The sequence below is a fragment of the Colletotrichum chrysophilum genome (assembly GCF_026319265.1).
Source record: "Colletotrichum chrysophilum strain AFK26 chromosome Unknown scaffold_14, whole genome shotgun sequence".
In the NCBI taxonomy this organism is placed as follows: Eukaryota; Fungi; Ascomycota; class Sordariomycetes; order Glomerellales; family Glomerellaceae; genus Colletotrichum; species Colletotrichum chrysophilum.
In genome coordinates, this window is record NW_026517301.1 from 480,335 (window position 1) to 505,855 (window position 25,521).

The window sequence follows — 25,521 nt, forward strand, 5'->3', positions numbered from 1 at the left end:
AGGCAGTTTGCCCTTGGGCTCTGCGGCCTTTTTCTGGGAGGAGATTTCGCCTGACAGCCCTTTGTGCTGTCTTCATATGGTGGCTACAGCAGCCAGCTTGAAGTCACAATCGCGGTGCTCTTCATCATTCACCTTTCGATGACAGGGAAGTCGAGAAACCCACGAAAAGCACGATTGATGAATAACAAAACGAGAGCCCGACGAAAGCCGCAGGGGGAATGGGAAAGGTTGAAGTCTACCATCTGTGAGCTGTACGCAATCAAAACCCTCGCGGAGGTGAAGGAGACCCTTAAAAACGATTACAATGTTCAAGTCACGTAGGTTATACCCCATTTTACGAGACTGAATTCAAGCTGATTCTCTTCCCAGCAAGCGACAACTGGTTTACAGGCTAGAGAAATGGGGAATGAGAAAATACAACATTGGAGAACCCGAGAGCTCAGCCAGCCCAGAAAGCCAAGGTGACAGCGAATACAGCCCTCTCGAAGACCAGGACTGCGAGGCCAAGTGTGCCATCGAGCATGACATTCCGCCTGGGGACTTTGAGTATCAGCATCAAGTACCTTTGGGTATTCAGGCTGCAGAGGTTCTGCTCGCCGTTTGCGACACCGAGGGCGCGTGGACCGAGTACTACAAAGCAGGTACAGGTGCGAATGGACGACTAGACCTGACAGCTCTTGCTCGGTCTGCTGAGACAGAGGAACAGCGCAAAGCTACCTTGCGCCTGTTGGAGGAACACATCCCCCCTTCCTGGAGCGGAAAAGATTTAGCACAGCACCGCCTTTTGCATGCTCTTGTTGGCGACCCCATGAAGGACAAAGTGGGAAACATGACACAGCCTGCCGCCAACTTTATTTCGAGCATCACGGCGGCTGTCGACAACTTCTTGTCCCCAGTCGGAGGGTCGGTCAACTTGATCCCCTACATTCTCCTCGACAACTTCATCGTGACGCATCGGGAAATCCTCACAGAGGTAGACAGGTTGCGGCTGGGATCAGTTATCAATAATGTTGACTCCCAGGTCTTGAATGGCGGCATCGACAACCAGGTGCAGGCTGGCAGCTTTTCCAACCAAGCCCCTTCGTCACCGACCATGCATGTTATTCGGCAATGCCTCGCATGGTGCCACACAAAGCTTTACGGCATATCTAGCAACACTATCAACGTAGCGCTGCTTACTCTTAAAATCCAACCTGACCAACATCAAGAGGCATGGAAGAGCCTCTTCGAGCTATACGGCACGCTATGGGGCACACTAAGAGAGCAGTGCACGATCGAAGGCGACTGGCCGGAGTGGGCGAGCCTGTCCATCGAGGTCATGCATCTGTCTCATGCAGAGGTTTTGGCGAGTGTCTGTTGGCTTTTGGTCTATCCCAAAGACTTTGATGACCCCGATTTCTCTGTTCCCAGCGAAGATGAGGGCGGCCTATTCATGAGATCCAGACTGACGTCTCATGCGGCTCTCCATCATGCAGACAACGTCTTGTGGATGGGTTTCCGTAATGCGCTCGTGCGGTTCAACAGACCTACCGTCGCGGATACTGAAGAGAACAAGGCATTCAAAGACGCTGCCATGGACTCGTTGAGGGCTTTCGTCAAGGCCACACTCACACTCAATGGACCGGATAGGGGCGATGAACTGGGTGAGAACGATGACCCTAGCGCTACACTGATGCCAAGCCTGCCCTTGGGCGGAGAGCTGATGATGGTGCAGAACGACAGCTGGTCCTCCGCCCTTTCTGTTGATACCTCCACGGGGGGGTTCATCCCAGCTTCGTCCTTTGCTGTTTCGCCTCAGATGGCTGCGTAGCGCTCGTGTTGCTTCTTGTTGTCTTTTTTGGTCTTTCGTTAGCGTTCTCTCGTTACTATTTAGTGCTGTCAATAATTTTCAGGAAGAATTTCCATAACAATTTTCCATCTTTCAGCGTTCCGTTCCTATTTGTGAAAGTGAAGCATGATGTGCAGCCATTTGTACCCAGTGATTCGATGGCGTTATTGCTAGATTCGAAATAGGCGGTCACCTCTTCCACTCTCCTTCATCGTGACCGTATATCGCTGCGATACTTCTGAACCAATGAGGGAAGCCGCCAGACATAGGAATCGGCGAGGAAGCCACTCGGAGTTCCACGACTTTCTTTCTCGAACGGAGGTTATCATGACGAACTGCGTATGCGTGTTATTACACAAACGGGGTCACTTTCGCCAAATTCGATCATCGGAATCCAGTCCGTGTCTCGATCACTTTTACGTCAAACCGGATTATTTAAGTAGGTTAGTTGCGGGTTCCCTGGGGGCCAATTCAGCTAAGTAATCAAGCCTATAAATGAAGCATAACAATTTTGACATATGAATCTCCTCTGAAAGCACAATGCAACCTCTTCCTCAACACGATAGTCTCCTCGCTCACGCTTCCTCCAATCGACCTGTTTTGAAGGTGAATGTTGGAAGTTACAATCCACGTGGTTCCATAGCTTCAGAGGCTTGAGCTCTCCTCGGCATACATGACCGAATAGCAGGCCATAGAAGATGAAGGGCGGCAAGGCAAGACAGCGGACTTGGGCTTGCGGGGATGGACTGTGGCAAAGCAGCAGCGCTCGCCAACATCGGATTCATCGACCGTTCGTGGAGGCCATTCAAAATAATGACTACTCAAGCGCCAAAACATCTCGTACCCCCATTTCGTGTTTCGAAACACCCATTTCCATAATAGTCACGGCCTTATATAGTATTCTCGCATCAGAACCATGCACCAAATCCTTGATGTTTCATCGTGAAGCCTGGTCGATGAGGCACCTGAGTTCATCCAGCGCAATGAACGCGTGACCCCTTCCATATGGATATTGTTATGTATTCGGAATACCAGAACCTCTTAGATTCTTCCAAACATGGCCCTAATCAGCGACTGCGATAGCTTGTAATCGTAATTATGAGCTTGCCCCCTTGCTGTCGACTGAAGAGACGTAGAAATATGAGTTTACGGGTATCTCACACGTTGTCACTCTGCGCTGCTTCTTTCCTAATATTCAACGCACGTACAGGGGACGCAGAAGGTATCTTCATGGTATCTCGAGGTAGCTTCGCTACGGTCACTTCATTCAATGGGACACGGCTTATCCACGGACCAGCGTCACAACCATCCTCAACCGGACAAGTCGAGCGTACCGTGCAACTGGTGAAGCATCTCATGATGCAATGGGTGGCCATTACACTGAAGGTTAGGCAATTGCAGTATTCGTGTTTGTAGGAGTTGGAAGTTTCGCCTAATGCTCTTGAACACGCCTGAGTTATATCGAGTCCCGTATTGGTTAATAGGTTCTACTCCTGCTTTTGACGAGAATGCTATGACGGAGGAATCTTCGCAAAATCGGAAAAAGCAGTGACACTGCAATACGCAGCTATTCAGACATCGCATGAAGAAGCCAAGCCAGGATTTAGTCCCGTGCCATGGAATGACGTGTTGGCATGTCTACTTAACTGCCGCTTCAAAGCCCAACGGTGATGGGAACACTGCAGAATGACTTGGTTGAGTCAAGGAGTCCTTGGATCCTACTCGTTGCTCATTTCCATAGGGACGCTCAACTTGATCTTTCAAAGTGAACCTGCAAAGCCAGATCAGTGTCGCAGCCTTTGAGTGGCCAAGCGGCTAAGTGCAGAGCAGGTGGACGTATACCATCGAACGAGACGTTGAATAAACATCAAGAAATGGCGACGGAGAGAAAGTGATGAACATGGACCCACCAGGCTCAGTCGACTCGAACTTGTCGCAGCTGACTTGTCCCGATGTTTCAAAACGCAACAAAAGATATGATGGATAACGCGGCCGAATTTGACCGTCGAGGAAAAAGTAGACGCTAAGCACCATCTTAAATACGTGCTAGTTCACACATTCAGGATATCCAAGGTTAGCAGGTGGAAGCGTCAGCAAAAGGGTACCTGCGCTTTATATACACCTGATCTTCAAAGAACAAATGATGTAACACAGCGACAAATAAGATGTGATGTTGTTGAATGGATGTCCCTCTGCAGACCGGAGATTGATGATCTCGGACTGCTGACCGTTGCGACCGAACGATGCCGTAGACTCCGTGATACATGACTATCGTCCATCATCGTCTCAAGGATACAGAATCAGTCAGAAAAGACACAGCCAGAGTCAATGCGAAACTTTAGAGCACCGATGAACAGTGTCATGGATAGAGTACGGGCAGAGAACTATGCATTTGGGGTAGCCGGCAGCCTCCATCATGCAGGACATGATCAACCATAGAATTGCCTGCCTCCCTATAATCATGACTCCGGATACCGGCACACTATTTAAAGGAAAGCTGGAGAAGAGACATCATCAATAGTTGCGCCGAGGCTGAAAAGTTTGGCTAAGTGCCCTGTCATTCATGCGTGCGCAAGTGTCTCTCGAGACGTCGTTGACGAGTCCAAGGGCTGCTACGGTGAGATGACTATAAATGCGATAGGAAATCCTAGAAAACTACTCCTTCAGAATATTTGTTCTTCCGATCCACAGCTGATCGACCGCAGCTGGTATAGTGCCAGAATACAGGCATTGACCGTCATAGACGAGTGTTTCATAGAAGGGTCATTTGTCGCATGTTGGGCCGCCGGTGGCTTGAATGTGTTCTATCTTGTCAAGACGAATCATCTAACCCGAAGAGTGAAAAGGGGATCTGAAGGTAGACATATGGATTAACGGGGATTTGACTCTAAATCTAGTCAAAATCTGAAAACTAGCATCGGATCCCCATCTTTAATTGGGGCTGTTCTGGCCAAGTTCATGACACTGAGCCACAATTTATATTGCTTTGATCCTACTTTTGGATAGAACCATAGCAGACGCCTCATGGTACCAAAACTAGTACCGATTTGGGGTATTTAAATCGCAGCTAGGACTCGGATTTTCAGATCTGCAAATCGACAAAGCGGTTGAAGTTGTTGACCTTCGACATTACCAAATACTTTGGTATACATCACTAGGGGTCCTCCGTTGTGAGAGTCATAGACTACAATTGTCACAAGGTGCATAACTCAAATTACCATAATCAAACTCAGCACAGGACTACACCCACGACAAAGAAGAAGAGGGACGTGTCGATGAGTTGGCAGCAACGGTAGACGTCGAGGAGAAGTCTAGGTCAACTACGCGCGACTTCCGCTCTATCACCACGCAAAAGACTCATGTGAAATCGAGGTGTTTCTGAGATAGATGATGCAAGAAGCTTTCTGAGAGATTAAGGACGCCTGGCGGAGGAATCAGACTCAGGGCAGCTTAAAACCTCGGGCAGCTGAAGTCTGCCGATCTTAAAAGAGGCAACTTTGGTAATGATATTGAAGCTTTGTAGAAATGGATTCGGTTGTGCGTGTAGTTTCTACTTTAATTACCACAAAGGACTGACCATGCAGATCCTGTCCTGGGCCTTAAGAGTCCCACATGCCACTAGCAACTCAAATAATGTTACCGTCTCTGTCCCTCATTGCTTGTCCGAATACACAAAGGCCACAGAACAACAGACGACAAGAGTGCCTTTCGTGAGAGACCGGCGAGCGCAATGCCGGGAACCACTGCAGAGCTCAGATGGTTTGACCGGAGAATGGCCTGGTATCACAAACCATGCTCGCCCAGATCAGACCCCAGAGTGAAGGCCGACATTGTCTGGCCCAGAAAACGATCTCTGCATTGAGTCTCTTTATACTTGAGCCAACGATCGTCATCAACCGGCACCTGTTCAACCCGCGTAAGTATGTATAAAATAGCGTGGCTGGCTTCAGAGAAGGCAGAAAGCCAGGCACAAATGATGACATCACTTTTCAGCGGGAGATGAACTTAATCAATCGAGTCTTACGGAGTCTGTGACACTTGAAGTTTTGATTCATCATACCGTACGCACTCGCCATAACACACTCACGCAGCTGAATACGTGGGGACTAACATGTAAAAATGAAGGACAGGGAGAATTCCCAGTGCGGCTTCAATTCGACGGCGACGAATTTCGCTGAAGTTGTGGTTATTTTGAGGGAAGCTGCTCCCAGATCCAGCCGAAGTGGGATGATACTGAACTGATTGTCTTGTCAACGCTACAGGTTGACCTCGACCAGACTTTTATAACCCAATCCTTGCTCCCAAATGACGGTCAACAGGGGAGTTTTCATGACTGGAAGCATTACGTCTCAATTCTCGCTCAATTAACATGCCCGTTACAGGCCAGGGGCGCCGTCTACTTCTATCAGCGCCCTCTATATCGCTTCAAGACTCTATCGACATCAAATCTCGCTCAAATTTTCACTCCTTCGCAACCCCCCACATCGTCTCCAAGTCTTCCCTCTCACCACTGTGATACACCATATCATAAAACACACCCTTTCGTTTATACAACTCCGACGGGCGTCCCGCTTCCACAACCCTGCCGGCACCCATGACAACAACGGTATCATAATCCGCAATCGTCCTAAGTCTGTGTGCGATCGTGACCAGCGTCCGGTCGCTGTCCACCTCCCTCCTCAGTACCGCCTGGATCCCGCGGTCCGTCTCGTAGTCCATGCTCGCGGTCGCCTCATCGAGCAACATCAGCCTGCTGCCCCTCACCAGCGCACGGCACAGCGACAGGACCTGTCTCTGGCCGTGGGAAAAGTTCTCGCCCTTGGCGTTGACGGTCGTCGAGAGCGCGAGGCCGGGCGCCTCGGTCGAGGGGTCGGCGTCGGCGTCGTCCGAGTCGGAGTGGTACTGGAATGAGGCGATGCCCTGGCACGACTCGAGGGCTCTCTCGAGGGTCGGGGGCGCGATTGTGCCGGTGGGATCGAGGTTGGAGCGCAGAGTGCCGTTGAAGAGGACTGCTTCCTGGGGGATGATGGTCAGGGCTTCGCGGAGGCGGCGGCGGGGGATCTTGGTGATATCGATTCCGTCGTAGAGGATCTGGCCTGAGACGATGTGGGTGAAGCGCAAGAGGGAGAGAACAAGCTGCAATGCGATGTTAGTTGGGTCTCATCATACACACAAATGGCCGTTGATACGTACTGTGGACTTGCCGCTACCGGTGCGACCGATGATGGCGACTCTCTCTCCAGCCTTGAACTTGAGGTTGACGTCCGTGAGGATGTTGGGCCCGTTTTCGTCATATCGGATGGTGACGTTGCGGAACTCGATCTCGCCTGTCGCAGGCCAGTCCTTCGGGATGGCATGCGCCGGGTCGTCGGTGTACTCGCCCTCCTCTGGGTACGACTCATCCGACTTTTCCTCGGGCTCGAGACCGGCATACTCTTTGATGCGACCAAACTGCTTCTTGTCAGTGACATACTAGATTTCGAACCAGGGCAACTCACGCTCTGCAGCTCGATCTCGAGATCGTTCATGCTGCGAACCAACATTAGAATAGTCTGACTCAACCCCGTGGCATTGGTGAGCGAGAAGCCCACGAGTCCGGCAGCGATGATGCCGGCCTTTGACACGGCAATGATACCAGCGCTCAATCCCACTAAAGCCGTGACTACATCCACACGCATGGCCACCCATCGGTTGCAGTTGAAGTTGGCCTCAGCCGCGCGGGACCACACGCGAAGCTTATCAGCCAGGTTATTGCCAAATTGCTCAGACATGCCGCTCCGGGCGCGGATAACCGCCAACCCAGCCAAGGTGTCCGCGAATTGCGTGAAGATGGGGGACTGTGCCGACGCCACAAGACGCTTGATCGTTACCGCAGTGCGTGTGTACAGCTCGCCGATAATGATACCCAGGAAGCAGGTCACTGCGGCGGGGACCATGAAAACCGGCAAGATGGAGCTGATTGCGAAAATGCGAATAATCAACGCCATACTGCTCTCCAAGAACGCGCGGAGCTGCGGGCTGACGGTCAAGTCCAAAGACGACATGTCGCTCGAGAAACGGTTGATGATGCGGCCGACGGGGGTCTTCTTGTACCATGAGAGCGACACGCGCATGACTGCACGGATGAAGTCGTTGTGGAGCTTGCGGGCGGCGTGCCAGGCGCCGTTTTCAAAGACAAGAAAGACGCCGGCGTAGATGACGGATTCGGCCACGGTGATGGCGGCGTAGATGCCGAGGTAGAAGGCAATGTCGACGGCGACTTGGCTGCTGTAGGCTTCGACCCAGACGGAGAGCCAGAGGGATCCAGCCATGACTGCGACCTGCGAGAGGAGCATCATGACCAGGCAGAACATGGCGTACCACGGCCCACCAAAGTAAACCATGTACTTGAAGACTGTACCATTGTCAGCTCATTCGTCAAGGGAAAAGGGTATTACTCACACATAAGGCGTCCACTCCTTCCGCCAGTCTTCATCTCCTGAGCCACCGCGTCCTTAGTTCCCTTATCATCAGCGACCTTATTGTTATCGTTGATAGGATCCGTCTGTGTCTCGACCTCGGTATCTGAAGAGTCAGAGTTGTCCGCCTCGCCCTCGATATCCTTTGCCACGGCAACGGGTTGCCTGACGACGCCGATGTTCTGTTCAATGTTCTTGATCTCGCCATCTTCGAGGGTGATGGCGATGTCAGCCTGCGCGGCAACCCAGGGTTGCTGGGCCACCAGCACAACAGTACGTCCCTTGAGAAGGTCAGAGCAGAAGCAACGCTCCCAAAGCAAAGCAGACGTCTTGGCGTCCAGTGCTGAGAATACATCATCAAGAAGAAGCAGCGGTGCCTTCGAGTAGAGGGCCCTAGCCAGAGCGACGCGGGCCTTTTGGCCTCCCGATAGTGACGATCCGTTCTCGCCGACGACGGTCTGTTCACCGTGCTCCATTTCCCGCAGGTCTACCGGCAAGCAGCAGGCGTTGATAACGTTGTCGTAGCGAACCTTCTCATAAGCGCTGTTGAAGAGAATGTTCTCCTTGATAGTGTCATTCTGCAACCAAGAAGACTGAGACGCGAATGCGACATCCTTGGGCCGCGTGATCGAACCGCTCTCCTTGACGGTCTCTCCCAGGATTGCCAGAAGGAGGGTAGTCTTGCCACTTCCGCTGACACCCGATACAACATTGAGACCGCCTTCTACAAAGTCGATGGAGAGATCCTTGAGCAGAAAGCTCGCGGTCTTGTGTCTTCTGAATGTCGCACCCTGAATTTGAAGCGTTCCCTCGGGGTACTTTTCCAAAGGAGTAGCGGTATCGAAGTACTTATCAAGGCGGCCGATAGCAATCATAGCGTTAGTAATGTTCCTCGACATGAAACCCATCTGCGTGATGTTGCGGCGAATAGTCTTGACGAGATAAGTAGTAGTAAACGCAGTTGCCGCCGTCAGGGGCTGTCCAAGCACTCCAACGTAGAGCGTGAACATCGAGATCATGGCAATGTACGGCATCAAAGCAGTGATCTGGTTGAGAGTAACGTAAATGAGTGAGACACGCCATAGATCACGCTGCTCGTTCGCACGCGTGTCCTCGATGGTCTTGACGATGGCATCTTCCCAAGCGAAATACTTGACCGCGCGGATTGACGCTAGATATTCCGATACCAGGGAAATACGGGAATCCTGGGCTCTTCTGGCTTTCCTGGTCGCCAAGGCCATCAATCGTGCGACCAAAACCGTCATGGGGGCGGCGAAGAGTAGGATAGCCATGCCGACAAGAGCAGGCCAGCCCAACATCTGGTACAGTCCGACAAAGCCAATCACGGTTCCGGTGGAGACACCCATAGAAACCATGATGATATCCCGCGCTCCAAAGATGGCTTGTACATCGGCGGCCATCAAATTAGCCAAGCGGCCAGCCGGAGTCGACCGTCGAGTTTCGCCTCCAGCCTTCTTCTTTTCAGCCTCCCCCTTGGCAGCAAAGATGTCGTCCTCCAGTTCCATGGACGTGATTGCGCGGTGATAGAGTTCCTGTGTAAGTGCAGACCTCAGGCGCACCACCAGACGAGTCGACGTGAAGACGTACTGCTGGAACAAAACGGACCGCGACAGGGGTCCGGAGAACATGAGGAAGAGCCAGACCCAAGGACGGATGATCGAGCCCTGAGGGTCGGCAAGGTAGGAGAGAAGCTGGTACAGAGCGTATGGAGCGATCAGTTCGGCAGCGTACGCAGTGCTGATGTAGCCAGACATGAGGGCGACTTCGGTCTTGAGAAGGAAGAAAAGCGTCCAAATGGTCGTCTTGCCCCTGAGGCGAGCTTTCTTGATCTTGTCGAGCAGCAGAAGCGGCTCGTCGTACCACGGTAGCCGGGGAAGGTCGTCCACGGTGATCTCTGTCCGCGCACCCTTCCATACCAAGGGGGTAAGCCATTCGAAGGTCATGTAATAGTTGGCCCAACTACAAGTCTCCTCCGGTGCGGGTTCGTTGGTCTCGTATCCCTCGGGGACGTCGTACTTGAGCGCGGGAGGTACCCACTCTCTGGGAGTAGTGATTGCGATGAGAACAGCAACAGCCAAACTTGCGAGGCCACCTCTTACCGGTGTCGCGATCGCACATGTGCTCGTGGCTTCGATGCAGGGGAGTGCCGCCGATGCAGCTAGGATGAGTACTTCAGTAGACAGAACAAAGTTGACCTGGTGCAAAGCAATGTGCCGCCAGTGCAAATCGTTGATGAGCCTGAGAAGGCCGAGTGAAAAGGCATAGCCTACAGCGACGACGTTCAGCCATGGCGTCTGGCCTCGGGCGCCAGCGAGGGCGAGGAAAGCAAGCGCTGAGCCGCGAGACACTTGAGCGCATAGCTCCCAAGGCCATTTGATGGCAGCGGCACGGTACTCGGGTGATGATGGCTTGGAGCGGCGGTGGAAGAGGCGAGTGGCAATCCAGAGGACCGAGATGGCGACGATGAAGACCTGAGGATAGCCTGATTCCGCAAACCGTGATACATCATCGATCCAGGCTAGTTCCTCGTGTCTGTAAGGCTGTCAGCACATGGGACTCATATTCATTCAACTCGAGGGAGTAGAAGCTTCCGCGCAACTGCGGGCTTGGCTGGCCAAAGTCTAAAAAAGCCCTAGCATGCAGTTGCGCAACGACGGGTCGCAACGATCTGCAGGAACGTAGCTGAGGCTGAACCACTCCCAAGGCCATGATATGCCGTCTCACGTACCTTTGAACGGTGGCCAAGAAGGATTGCGACTGGGACCGGGCCGTGGCTGCGAGCGTCAGGGCCCGCTCCATAAAGAAGTCCATGACGGCGGACGTTGAGGTCGGCGATGCGCCGCACGGGAAGGGACCCAAGATGACGTGGGTGTCAGCTCGCTCCCGTCTCGTCGGTTCGCGTCTGCAGTTGGGTGGGTTCGAACGAGTGAAGCTTTCACGAGGGGCACGTCATTGACGATAAGAGAGAGCAAACTGCTGCTGACAGTAGCGTCAAAGGATCCTCTTTTGTTTATCCGACGTGTACAAACGAAGGATGATGGGAAACAATACTAGCAAGTGTAAGGAAGGAAAGAAAGAGGAATGCTTCAATCTACCCCGGAAAAAAAGATATGTCGAGCCCACCGGTGAGTACCTGCTTCAGAGTATGCGCAGTACGGATACTTGGTATGTATTCGTAAGAGCGATTAGATACGGCAGAGGGAACGCGGATGGGACCAGACCAGGGACATGGGACATGGGACATGGGGGGGATAGATGGCATTTGGGGGGGCACCGCCGAACAAAGTGGATCGAGAGCGCACGAATGGCATCGACAGGCCCAATTGAACCCCTGGTAAGACAGGCAGATGCAGCGCTGAAGATGGGTGAGGGCTGCATTCGTCTGGACGGGTTCTGGTGCCGGGGAGGGGCCGATTTGGCTGTGGGTGGATGGTGAGTGGTTGACGAGCCGGGATGACAGAATGATGCGAGCGAGGCATCCAGATGTTGCAATTGCACTTGGCCCTTCTACCCAGCATTCTCTCTCTGTGTCTGTCTCTCAACATCCATACCTACCTAAGGTAAGCGCGGGTGAATTTGGCCGTCTCGGGACCGCTGCGGGCTTAGGCCTTTAGAACAGAGGCCAGCGCACAATGTCGGAGCGGCTTCGGATGCCGGTGAAGAGGTCGGGTGTTTGCAGCCAAACCGCGCTAGCTGGGTTGCTTTCGCTGGGCTTGCGCTGGAATTCCAGGGGACAGCCCAGCTGCTGGCCCGTTACTGATAGCAAAAACTTGGACATGCCTCGAAACGGAACGCCGTCTTCTGTTTGATCATGGAAGGCGGTGATTCATCATGGCTGGTTACTTTGTGTCTGCATTCTTCTGCTGCTATTCCAGCTACGGAAGCGAGTATAATAATACTAGAGTCTCAGAGGGCATCTTGCAGAAAAGCATCGTCAACAGAACCATCGAAGCATCAGTGAAATAGATGACAGCATCAGCAAACCAACCCGCCAGCGAACAAACGCAGCCAAGACCCTGAAACGCAACGTGATCCCCTGTAGCGTCTGCCACGCTCCCCTCTAGCTCCCGCGCCGGGCTCTCACCGAAACCACCACGGGGCGCTCCCCATTGGTTCCATCAAAAGCTTGATCTGCTGGCCAGGCTCGCTCTCACTGTGAGAGGAACCCGTAAGAGGGCGCCCAGCTCACCCGCTGCCACCTGCCACCAACGCCCAGCACACCGCGCGCCGGCATCATGCCTCACCGTCCCTCGCACCTCGCACCTCGCAACATGCGGTGAAACAGAAACAACAACACATCAACGCAGACTCGCAGACTCGCAGACCCAGATCCCTCCGACACCGCGCGCCGCTTAGAAATGCAAATCCAACAATCAGACAAACCGGCCGTCTTTTGTCGTGTTTGATATACGCCCAGCGACGCCCAGCGAGAACCCGGCTTACAGCACAGTACCATCAGCCCATTCGACTCATTCGAACGCTGATCTCGAACACCGGGCCACGTCAACCTGTCGTCCTTCTCTGCGTGTCGCTGTCGTGTCGCCTCCTGTCGTCTCTGCTCGTGTCCTCGGCAGGAACGCAGTATCCCCGAACTTGAGATGATACCCTGTCCGCCACAAAAGCCATCCCGCCTCCCCGGCACCCCAACGCCGTGCATTCACCCCACAACGGGTCGTGCAGCACTACATCCAGGCAGCGATGTGCTGCAATAGGCAGGTACTGTCTGTCAAGGTCTCCCATTGGATTGTGGTCGCCGGCATGAGTCAACATCATCGAGTCTCGATAATCTTGAGGATGACTCAAAAGGTCCCTGATCACTCTCAACAGGAATTGTTGCCCTCATGGAAGCCCTGCCAGGAGACTTTTGCAAAAAGACCTCGTGGCTTGCAGGAGATTTGAGTACACTACCTGCGCCGGGGCTAGTGCGTCAAAGATCGGGGTTCGGGTTGAGGACGGCATTCCTTACCGAACGAGCAACTCAAAGACTCGGCTCTTTCGTGCCTATCGCCCCGACATGTCTGTCCATACCTGCGTATTGCTGATAACATAGTTTGACCATAGTGGCAGGCAGTGCAAGAGCCGCAGGTATTTCTACCAGCGGATTTCTAAGCTGTCCGCCCTATGCTCCGACAGCATGTGCCGGAAACCGTTCAGTGTCGCAGGCCAAGACGGCCACTTCCCGGCTCGGCCCCACGGTCATTAAGTCGGAGGGGGCCGGCTCCGGGCGGCTGAGCCCCGATCACGGTCGGGTTTCTCAGTTAGCGCCGTGGTCTTTCATCGCAATACTTGATCTTATTAACACTCTGATTAGTGAAAAGTCTTCATCTTCCAGACTGCAATGATGTTAGGAGGCTAGTTTGCCTTCAGACTACCTGCTAGAGAACAGGTAGTAAATGTCAGAAGGCACCTCGGCCACGGAAACGCAGGTCGCATGAATCGACCACTGTTTCGATGATACATACCAATATTTTAGCTATCGTCTCCATACTTGGGACCTGTCACGTTTGATTGGAGCGCTGTTCTCCCCATACTAAACAAATTGCGTATTCTCGACCGATTACCGGCGAGATGACACTGATCACTGGCAGTGCTGCCATATCTCATTTTTAATGGCAAAACTCTCTTGAAATATAATATCAGACGAAGCCAAACGAGAATGGAGACAATCCTGGGCGACTTGACCTACGATGCAACAATTGCGACTTTTGGCCTTTGCAAAAGAGATTGTAGACAAGCGCGCATATTCTTGTTTACACGCCAGCGGAAGGAGACAAACCTGGGGTTTCTCGGCTTTCATGATCCAACTAAACATTCGCGGACGGCAATACCATACCGTTGTTAGTTTGCACCCGGCCTGGGAGACATTCGAAGCAACGTTACCGGAAGGCATTGGACTACATCTCACATGGCTACGTTTCATAAAACATGCAGATGAGTATGGGTTACTGGTTCAACACCAATCTATTCCAAGACTGTTGCCGGAGCAAATGTGCAAACGACCTTCTTTTGCCTTGTGCGAAAGATCCTCGGAGTCTGACTGGCGAAATCCTCAAGCCTCGATTTCAAAAGCCCAGCACACTTGGCAGAATACAAAGCACCGGCGTCTGTCTTGCTTCTGTGTATATTCTAGCGTGTATGCCAAGGGAGAATAATGGTCATTGCAAGTTCCATTTACATTGATCTCAGCCCAAGGTTGCCAGCATGTCAGATATCTTCACCTTTGGCTTTCGCATCAGCTATTCTTGTTCTTGCGCTTTATCTTTACCTATGAGCACAGAAAGCTGGAAGACGCACAGCTCTCTTATACGATGAAGCCTGTTTTTAGTACACTAGCTTTTAACGCTATATATAAGAGCTGAGACCGAGCTAGTTTTGAGAACTTCACGCAAATGAGATCTGCTCTGTGAAGTAAATTCAGGTGACGGGGGAATCAGGCAAGCGGTCTGAGTGAGCTCAGACGGTGAAGTACAGCGCTCGACCACCAGTGATCGTCTTCTCTCATTCTATCCTGTCTATTCTTGTTCAAATACCTCACGGTGAACAAAGCGCTATGATAATAGGCACACTTGTCTCATACCTACACAGCACACCGACGTGACTGAAAATATCTGCAGTCAGCGCCTTATTCAGCTGCAGAAAGCAATGAAGCGAAGACACCGCATGCGTGTCCGGCGTCCCAGAAACGATGTCATGGTTTCGTTTTCAAAAAGACTTCAGTACTTCCATTGAAATAGGCACAGAACTCCTGCCGAATCGCCACAAGCAGTCGCAGCTTGTGACGCTTTTGAAACCCAATTTCACCGCTATGTGATGCTTTGGAAGTTTTCTTATTGTGTCATTCGAGCAACTCCACAATCCTCGAGTACCGAGTATAAGATAAGCTCGTTCATGCCGAGCAGACGGTTAACCCGCAGAATGTGATCTATTGTACACGGATGTCTGACTTGCGGAGCCAACTTCATGCGTAAGCTTGTGTTGCTATGCGATACTGAGCCGGTTCCTCGGCACCAAGGCTTTTCCACAGGGCTCCTCCTTACCTTCTTGCGTTTCCTATTCTGTTATCGCATGAGTATTCTAGACAATATGTCATGAATTAGAGAACAAGATGGATGGACACTATGTTTCTTTCCATAAACAACGATAACGTTCCTTACCGACAATTTTCGTCATTGGAACCAAGGACTCCGTCATGCACAGGAATGAAGTTGAACACCCGATGATGAGCATGATTGGTGTGCTATCTTCAGGTCCGGTGCTCTCCTTGCTAATATAGCAACTTCACCCCTGTTTCGGAAGGCAGTACTTAAGACACAGCGAGCTTGGATTCGCGATGCGTTCATTGGCAGGGGCAGATTGAGAGTCATCATCTCATGGCCCACAGATGTGCTAAGCGGAAGCACGCTGTCCACGTTAATTTGAGATGCAGAATCGTGGGAGGCACTGCGATAACACGCTTGCGAGCGCTATCGCGAACGATCATCTCAGTGTTTAACATAAAGTCACAGCAATAAAAGCAAGCTAACTATCTTTAAGCGAGGAACATTAGTCGCTAGCTGGGAGTCACTCTTATAGAAATATAGTGACTATGATTTTGGTGGGAAAAACAAATTGTCAAAGAAACCTACGTTGAATAATTTTGATGGTAAAAATTGCGGCATTCTCTGTGTATGTCCTCTTAGAAAATTTCAAATACGCAATAGAGGTTGAAGACTGGCAGTCCCACGTGCTGTTGGCTACCCTCGTCCATGACATTGCCTGGACGAGACGCGCACACACGGCGCATGCTGGCTGAATACGATATGACTTGAACGAACAAACATGACCGTGCGATTGTATTTGTCGTGGTCGTGGTCGAAGCTGTCCCGTCAGACAACTTATTTATATTGACGCTCGTCATGGGTTAAGCTGTTATAGATTGCGTAGAATAACATCCATTTCCTTCCGCCGATACCATCCGAATATCATCATCCGTCTCCCTGGTTTCTAGAACAGAATCTTGTTGATGAGATGCGGTCAAGCAGTGTCCCAGAGCAGCCCGAAATGGCAAGCGGGATGGCACCACTGCATGGACATATAAAGACACGCGCAACCATCGTTGTGATGTAGTTTACAGAAGCAGAGGAATGATGCGATTTTGAGGCAGCAGCAGAAGCCAGAAGTTCTCTGGGAAGGTCGTCTCTTCAAGGCAAAACTGGACATTCACTCATCCTTTTCCGTGGCCTGTCGCCGCTGACTTATTACAAAGATAATACTCTCGCAACAGAAGAGTTGGAAACTGACGGGAAAGCTATACTTCTACCATTACTATAGAGATTATTAGCTAAAGGCTACGTGGGCGCTTGAAACTAAGGACGTAATCTTGTCGTATCAATCGCAAATCCAAATGGCCAGAGGAGCACATTGCTTATCATAGTTTACTCTTATCCTCTGGAGCCTTATATACCAATATCACCGCGTCTGAAAGGCCAACTCGGCACCCAAAGAGGTGGGCAAGAAGAAATACCGATAAACCTGCATGAGAGTGTGTCTCCGCCGGTGTCTGCTTCCAACAGCATGAATCCAAGCATCAGCACCTACACCTAGTCTTGACACTTCGTGATGTGTGATCCGAACATTGATCGCAGGCACATAAAGGTTGTTACCCCCCACTACACCAATATACTTGCAACTGAATACACCGACAAGAAGCGGAATGATAAACTCTATTGACGCAGAGCAAGTCAAGCAATTCCAATCTTTAGTCCCTAATGCTGCTACTCCTTTAAAACGTTCAGAGTAAATAGGCAATTGATATTAAGACACACACGAGCAACTGATTGCATTGTGAGGAAGACTCATCTTACAGGATAACCTGTCCTGTTTATATTTCATATCACAAGGCACATAAAGCACATCATAACACATCCAGGCAACCATGAAGTGAAGCTGCGCGCAGAGTATAAAGGCTTAACGATGCGCAGTACCAAATGTTCAGAATCCAATTCCTGATACCAACGGTAACAAGGAATTCGTAGTCGTTTTCCATCTGTAGCTGCGGGAGATGTGCATCTCAAAGGAGAGAGCCTTTGTTGACACCTGTTCTTGCTGCCCGCTCTAATCTTCTCAAAGGGCTTTATTTCCTTAAACACATCCCTGGCGCGTATTCGTTACAAATGCGCGAATGGAAAGAGAGATGACGGACTTCACTGCTGTGTCTCAAGCACCCATCACCGTCAAGTGTCCCACCGATCCACTTGCAATGGCTTAGCAAATGTAAGTCAGAGCACTGTTGTTGTGGACAGTTCATTGGGTGTGCGCCCATCCTTATCAACTCCAATACCACGCATCTCTTTATACCTCTTTCTCTCAAGGACCAAGTGCTATCACCCAGTCCCTCAGAGGAATCAACCATGACTACCCCCTGGTGCTCTAAATCTGCGAATGATCTGCCTAAAGAGCAGAAACACAATACGTATAAAAGAACACCACATGTCAGATTACAAACAACAGTAAGTCAATATTACCGCAGTCTGAAAAGCATACTGGTCCCAGTGAAACTGATGCTTAGCCAGGCGCGTCTCATAACAGAGCTATAGCTTTCTGCTGGGAGTGTCATGAGGGGACCGACCCTTTGTTGCCCACATGAGACTGACAGAACAATGAGGCCTACCCCTTGATTCGTCATCTCCCCTGTCGAGACCGTATTCGCGCCCATCTTGCTATGACTGCCCACCCGCCGCCGCTCTCAACTCCGCCTTTACTTCTCAAATACAATACATCCCACCAGCCGGTCTGAAAGCCATCCAGGGTGCACTGCCAAGTTCTCGCAAGGCTTGTCGATCTCACAACAAAACTTGCAAGACTTCATTAAATACCCTCTCAATCTCTTACCACTCTCCATTGCGAAAACACACCTGCTGTTGCACAGGCAGCTTCACCACTCAGTTGGACCATAATATCATCTTGAAGTTTTGATTGTTCCGTAGAGACTGGACAAGCTAATTATATACTCGCAACTATTCAATCCCACCTTTTGCCCTGTTGTTTGATCCTGTCATCATATATACTGTGAGTCAATAGTCTAACCCGCCCGGTCAAAATAGAGCCAGGGACCAAGTTGTTCATTTCCGGTAAAACGCCTGTCCCCGTGGACGTTCCCAAAACGCGACGCCCCGGGCAATGCATTAATAAGCGCCGTCAATCCGTTTCCGTGCCGTAGACAAATTAAAGCACTTTGCGTTCAATCACTGGCACGATGGCTTAGTCCGCCTTGATCGCTCTGAAAAAGAGGTCAGCTTGAGTGTGCAGAGAGTGACGAATCGAAGAGTGCTCACCCGTAAATCCTCCTCACAAAGGCATATGCGCTTAGGAAACCAATGGTTCCCGTCAAGAGACCATACACACAGCAAGCCATGAAGCTGTAGCTGAAGAACAGCATGCTGCTGACGAAGCCCGTGATGTGCAGCTTGAAGAAGTAGTACCACACGCAGTACAGGAACACCCAGACTGCGCTACCACCACCGACCATGAACGACTGCCACCACCAGTTGTAGTTCTCAGAGCAGAGCTGGATGTAGATGGTGACCACAGTCACCTCAGCAATCGTCAGGATGAGGATGACCGAAACCACCGCCAAGAATCCAAACACATAGTAGTAGCCGCTCTTGTCTTGCCAGACAGATTGGAAGACGAAGAGCAGCTCGATGAAGATGACTGCGAAGGGGATGAGGCCAGCCAGAAGGATCGACTGCCAAGACTTGATGTACCAAGCTTGCAGCGGGACCTGGCGGGGAATGGTGGCTGTCTTGGTCGGATGTTCCCAGGTTCCACCGCGAACGAAACCGAACCAAGAACCAGCATAGACCAGGGGAACCTGGATACACAGCCAGAGGAAGATGATCGCCACGAGGGTGCCGAAGGGGATGGCCGTGCTAGAAGCCTGCGCCCAGACGAACAAGTTCAGAATGAAGACGATGCCGAAGAGCAGACCCGGGAAGAGAACAGCAGTGACAAGCGCATTCTTTCGGTAGTCCTGTCCGTCGAAGGTCTTGTAGACACGTGCTGAGAAATAGCCGGAGAACAGGCCGGCAAAGACGAACAGACCGACTCCAACGCTGATGAATCCTCCGCGGAAGCTCGGGTTGAGGACGCCAAGGGCGCTCAAGAGGACAAGTCCGATAGCCATGAAAAGTAGCTGCATGCCCGAACCGACCAAGGGCGCCAAGAGGTAGCCAAAAGCAGGAGTCCTGAAAACATCGGCATGGAGCAGCTTCCAACCTGTGACATCTTCCAATGCCTCCTCGTCGGAAGACACATCCGCATCGTTCTCCACATCGTTTCCTTGGTCGAGAAGTCCGCCAGTCTTCTCTGAAAGCCTGGGAGATCTGTTTCCAGTCTTCTTGCGCGTCAGCTTGGGCTTGCCATCCTCGAGAGGAACCTCCTTGTACCCCTTGATGTCGGAGCGGATGGTCCTAGCCAGGATCATCAGGGTGATACCAGTTAGCAGACCACAGATGATGAGCGAGTTGACAATAGCGAGCCAATGGATCTTGGAACCCTCCTCCTGGTTGACAAAGTACAAATCCCATCGTCGCGACCACTCAACGTTCTTGTCCTCGCGGAAGTAGACAGAGTAGGTGTAGGGAATGGTGAGCTTGGCGTCGTCGTCGGGGTCCTCGTCGTCTTCCGGCTGGTACGAGGACTGCGAGTACTGCGCCGAGTTGTCGCTCGACTTGTTCGGGGCTAGGTAGAGCTCGAAATTCTGGTCAATGTTCTGCAGATCAGCAGGGCACCCGCTCTCCTCGCGCTTGGTCTGAGGCCCGATGCTCTTGGGGTAGACCTCGAAGCCGACGACGACCTTGCCGCCTCTCTCGCCAGCCTTGCCAGGTGCCTTGCGCCAGCGGATGACGATGGTGTGGTGGTTGTTGATGAAGTGGCGGGGCTTGCCACCCTTGGCAGCGTAGTCTGTGAAGCCCAGCTTGAAGCCGGCAGCGTAGTACTTGCGGCTCTTGTCGACGGTCACAAAGCTCGTGGCACCGGGGAGGTTGTCGACGATCCATTCGGTGACGTAGCCGTCCTGCACCATCTCGCGGGCCCTCCGCATCTCCTTCCTGGAAATCTCGCGATTGCACAACAGGTTGCATGGCTTATCTTGGCCCACGACCAAGTCAATGTCGGACGTCTTTATCCTGTCGCCACGAAGGACCTCGCCGAGGTTGAGGGGAATGCTCTGTCCGCTCAGCAGCCCGGTGCCGGGCTTCGGCTTGCCCGTCGGGGGGCACACGAAGGGGAGGTCGTAGTAGGCATACTGAAGCTGCGTGTTATCGGAGTAGACCTTGTTAACAAGGAGCGGGATCTGTTCGCCGTCGTTGTAGCTCTTGATCGACCAGCCTGTGTCGAGAAATGGTCAGCATCGTCGCCCAATAACCCAATTCCTTCCCTGGGAGCTTGCGCAGGGGCGGCGAACCTGGAATGTAGAAGGCGTCAGCCGGTGCGGCGAGCAGCAGGGAGACGAGGCATCCCAAGCCGGCCCTCAGCACCTGTCGCATTGTGTCGAGTGTGGTCGCGAGTGGCCGACTAATTCCACATGAACCGTAGCGATGCTAGCTTCGTGTCGAGAAGGCGAGCTGTTCGTGTTGTTGGTTTTTCCCTTGGGGTGCTGATCGAGTCGTCGACGGGTGTGTCACCGAGGAATTGAAAGGGAACCGGGGACGGTTGAGGTAGATAAGATAGGCGTGGAGGGCGAAATAAAGGTAAGACGGTCGCGTCAAATTTCAGAACCAGGTCCGTGGCTGCACGGTGTCTCTGAGCGCCACGCCGCCGCCGCAGATGGGAGGGGCCTCTTCTCCAGGCTGGAACTAAGAAAGCTGGAGCTGGGGAAAAAAAGAAGAGGGTCGAAAGGGTCGGAAGGAGGGAAGGCGGGATTAACGAGTGGAATCGGTACCAAGTACCAGAGTTCGGGAAGTTGAGAGAGAAATAAGTTCTGGACCAGAGAAGCAAGCTTGTCGAGAGTGACGCAACTCAGCCACCGCAATCCTCCTGTCGAGACGGGGTCAACCTTGGGGCGCCAGCTGCTGGAACTGGCGAACTCGTGTACTGTGCAGCAACCCGATAGCTGTCAAGATACGCGCAAGCAGGACAAAACAAGCAGTAGGGATGAGAGATCAGGAGTCAGGAGTCAGGACTCGCGGGACACGGGAAGGGAGGAAGACAAAACAAGCACACAAGATGGGACGGAGGCGGGAGGGGAGGGGAGGAAGATGAAAGCTGGAAAGTCACTGGCACTGGCACTGGCACTGCTGGGAGGAGGAGACGAGACGGGACGACGGAATGCGCGGGAACGGAAATGGGAATCGCAATGGACATGGGGGGGTGCTTGTGCACGGTTCAAGGCATACAGCACTGCAGGCCCTGTTAATAAAGGCGGCAGTCACGTCCCGGGGCAATTCATTACGACGTCCATATGAGAGACCGACTTGCGAGACCTCCATCTGACTAGAAGGAAGGTCGCAAGATACGACTGCGGAGTGCCGCCTTTCCTGCTGCATCGGGAAGGCATTTAGGGTAATTCCTGGGCACGTTATTGCCTTATCTCCTGCGGCGCCCTCTGTATGGCCAATTGAAGATGCTCAACCAGTCACCGTCCCCCGCAGTTCGCTCGTTATTTCCCGCCCTCATCCCCGACCCCTATATCTGCCGCTGCCTGTTATTTAAAAACGGCACCAATCACGCACGCAGGTAGTCGTGTTGGGGAGACTAAAAGCCGGCACCAACATTGGAAGGCGTGCAGTGCAGGTAGAATACGGAGTGAGTTCAAGCCCTCGCCCAGGACGCAGCCAAGATGTAAGGGGTTTGGCGTCGTCACGTGTCTTCGTAGCGCAACGGCCATCGCTTCTTTTCGCCATCTCGAAGCCCCCAAAAGGAATGGATGGAATCGCTGCGAGGGCGGCGCATGCGAACACACAGACACCCACCGCCAGCAGTTACAGGCGACAAGCCAACAGGTTACAGGTTGTAGGTTCCATCTTAGCTTACCTTACCTTGCCTTACACTAGGGGCTCTCACCTCAGACCTTGCGCCTTCGTCCTCTTCCTCAGCCGCCCGTCACTTCAGCCGCTGCAGCCTGACACTAGGTATTACCACATCAAAAAGAGATCGAAACGGACCGCAAAAGACCCTACAGTGTACACCGCGATGTGAGTTGCGATCAGCGCCAGTTCCCCCGCCAAACGCAGACGGCGTCGAAACCTATCAATAGCAACAAGAAAGCCGCAACGGCTTACGCTTCCCGCGACTGGGGAACTCGCGTCCTCGTTGGGTCCGCGCCGGGTGCTGAGACCCAAGCCATCGTCACCTGGGTGCTCAGTGCTCAGAGTTGCTCCAGTCCCGGTACGACGAGGGGGGGAGATCACCTCTTCCCCACAAATAATCAGCAATCGCGAACCCCATGTCGCAATCCTTCCATAGCTCTTCGTTTTTCTGGGGGAAGCAATCTCGCCAAACGCACCCCCCGGTCGGTCCAGAACTTTCCGCCAGTACCACTTATTTTCTTCCGGCGTCCGTCCACGTCCCACAGTGCCGTGCCGGTGCGCCGAGTCTAGGCCCACTCTATCAGGCCTCCGCTCCGCTCTGCTCCCGTACTTATACGCCCGTCCCCTCACGGAGCTGCCGGGTACCGGCCTTGGCATCGTCGCGGACTGAAATAGGTACGGCATCTTAAGTACAGACCCATTCGTAAAATATGGGCCCCGCGGCTTGAATCGGCTGCATGACTTGTGGACACTGGTCCACCTTCAACTCAGCTTAAGCCTGGCGCATTTGTTCCATTTGATTTTCGTATTATTATTGAGTGTATATATCCAATTTGCCTGTGCTCTTTGGGTATCGTAATAAACATGCGAATGTGTGGTATCCGAAGAAATGGATGAAATGACGTTCCAAAAGCAACCCCTTTTTTGATTCCATGCCCAACTCCCAGATTTCTCGTGCTCTTTCGATGCAGTTCCTTTTCGCATCGGACCCATCTAGTATGAAATGAAACATTTTGACAAAGGAAAAGTATTGAGATGTGGTATCGTGTATGAAAATTCTCCGTCAGTCGTAACTCGTCATTGGTGGTAAACAGTGCCGATACATTCAAGCGATTGGCACTGCTGCCCTCCTCATCGAAAAGTCACCATATCCTGGCAATACTGCGTTGCCTTGGAACTCGGGCGCAGGCTGCTGCATCAGCCTTGGCTGGAGGTATGCATCAGCTTCCGCCTCTTCCTGCTGCGCCATCACCGCATCGAAGCTCGGCAGGCCCATGTCCTGTTGCACGGGAGGCTCCAGAGCAATCTGAATAGGAACAGCCAAGTTGACCTTGGTGTCGCCAACGACAAGCGTCAGCTGCAGTGTGTAAGTTCGGGAGACGATGCAGGCGTGGAAGGTCGGGATGAACGTCTTGCGCGACGTCGGAAGCTTGAAAGGGATCTGGAGGAGAGCAAGGTGGTTGATTGGCGAAGAGCGATCTTTGCTGGAGCGGCGGCCTCGAGAGTGATCCGAGTCAGAGTTGTTGCCCTGCAGGCCATCACTGGAGTAACCAGAGTCGCGACGAGTGGTGGATGCCAGTTGTTGGCGCCAGTGAGTCTTATCAACTGTCGCCGACAACAGGGGAACGGAAGTCTGGTAGGCGAGTTGCTGGGTCAAGGCGTACACTTCGTGGCTGTCGCCCAGGTTGGGGAACCTCGTCATGGGCGTCGCGCCGTACCATGTTTGGGACTGAATCTTTGCAGAGACAGTGCTGACCTTTGGAGGTAGGATATCGGCAGAAGCAGGCTCAAAGTTGAGGTTAACCATGAGCGTGCCTTCAGAAGAGCCACGGCCGTCCTGAGTAAGGTAGACAGCTCCAGGCTGGGCAGCCGAAGCTGTGATGCGTCCCTGCTTGGAAGAAAAGATGTTCTTGCGGATCGTCTTGGTCTTGCTCAGAGTGTACCCCTTGTCCTGCTTGGTGATGTTCAAGGGCGGGTCTTCAGGCGAGGAAGGGAGGACGTTGAGCAGGTGGGCGTCCTCCATGACCTTAGTGGGACGTCCACCGAGCTCATCCTGACGCACAACGCGGGCCTTGATGGCGTAGTGGATCTGGGCCATGTCGGGGCTCATGTCGTCCTTCTCCCAGCTGCCCATGGATGGCGGCAACCGCATGTGGTGGTCGTGAATAAGGTCGGATTGCGCCTTGTGAGTGCACGCGCTGATGGTGAGGTGCTGGGGGATGACAAAGTTGAAGGGGATGGTGTAAGTGCGGCCAGCCTCGAAAATCCGGGGTACGGGGTAAGCCGACTCGGGGATAGGCATATCCAGCTTCAGGAAGGTGTGGGACGACAGCTGGGGAATCTGGACGGCATCCAGACGAGTCCTCGAGGTGCCCAGAAGGATAATCTGGACGTAGTCGAAGCGGCAATCATTGTTTGGTGTGATGATGACGTCTCCAGAGATGGGGCTGCCAGAAGTGTACACCTTGGAGGTGTAGTGGTCGTTGATGTTGATCTCGATGCTCATCTTCTTGTGGCCGGACTGGCGGGCGAAGGTGACGACCGAGCTGATTTCGCTGTGGCTGGACATGATGACGGTTTGGATCCGGGACGAGGATGGTTGATGGTGATGTTGAGTTGTCAATGCGTCTCTATGCCTGACGGGTGAGGGGGAGCACAAGCGCCAGTTGCTTTGGTGTAAGCAGGGCGAACATGAGCAAGTGGACGGTGGTCTAGAACTTCAAGACGGCGTTGCAGTGGATAGCGGTCATATATGGATGACAAGTCGATTGGAGATCCCCAGATATGTGATGGAAACCAGATGGGGACAGGATGGGTTGGAATGTGGTAATAGGAATCGAGTTGAAGCTTCTGAGTGGTACGGAGAGTAATGGAGTATCACGATGACAAGAGGAAGGGCGAACCGGCTCTCTTTAAGGCTGAGTCAAAGTCAAGGATGGTCAGGCCCAACAGGAGGTTCGTTTGACTTATCCAAGCAGCAATCCATGGCAGGAAAGCAGGCGCCAGGGCCGGAAGCAAGCCCTCCACGCCTTTGCACTTGCAAAGGGCGGGCTCCTCACCTCCAGCCTGCGTGATGGAGGGAGGTGGGTATCGTACCGGTACCTGAGAGAGGTACATGAGATACATGGCAGATGTACATGTTGGACGAGCACAGACGTGGGAGGAAGAAACAAGAGAGAGAGAGACTCACATGGTGTGGAGCCAA

The 25,521-nt window shown here is 52.6% G+C and overlaps 4 protein-coding genes across 4 annotated transcripts; 1 reads left to right on the top strand and 3 right to left on the bottom strand.

Moving 5' to 3' along the window:
- Positions 1 to 406: 406 nt before the first annotated feature.
- On the top strand, positions 407 to 1,810 carry COL26b_002815 (uncharacterized protein; the record flags this gene model as incomplete). The annotated part of the gene is made up of 1 exon (XM_053175722.1): positions 407 to 1,810. One exon carries the CDS (start codon positions 407 to 409, stop codon positions 1,808 to 1,810), a length of 1,404 nt encoding a protein of 467 aa, XP_053040431.1.
- Positions 1,811 to 6,289: 4,479 nt separating this feature from the next.
- Positions 6,290 to 11,118, bottom strand: COL26b_002816 (uncharacterized protein; the record flags this gene model as incomplete). The annotated part of the gene is made up of 5 exons (XM_053175723.1): positions 6,290 to 6,964; positions 7,022 to 7,300; positions 7,327 to 8,222; positions 8,270 to 10,839; positions 11,036 to 11,118. 5 exons carry the CDS (start codon positions 11,116 to 11,118, stop codon positions 6,290 to 6,292), a joined length of 4,503 nt encoding a protein of 1,500 aa, XP_053040432.1.
- A 7,498-nt stretch (positions 11,119 to 18,616) lies between these two features.
- Positions 18,617 to 20,834, bottom strand: COL26b_002817 (uncharacterized protein; the record flags this gene model as incomplete). Its single annotated transcript, XM_053175724.1, has 2 exons — positions 18,617 to 20,676; positions 20,753 to 20,834. 2 exons carry the CDS (start codon positions 20,832 to 20,834, stop codon positions 18,617 to 18,619), a joined length of 2,142 nt encoding a protein of 713 aa, XP_053040433.1.
- Positions 20,835 to 23,421: 2,587 nt separating this feature from the next.
- On the bottom strand, positions 23,422 to 24,885 carry COL26b_002818 (uncharacterized protein; the record flags this gene model as incomplete). The annotated part of the gene is made up of 1 exon (XM_053175725.1): positions 23,422 to 24,885. One exon carries the CDS (start codon positions 24,883 to 24,885, stop codon positions 23,422 to 23,424), a length of 1,464 nt encoding a protein of 487 aa, XP_053040434.1.
- Positions 24,886 to 25,521: the final 636 nt, after the last annotated feature.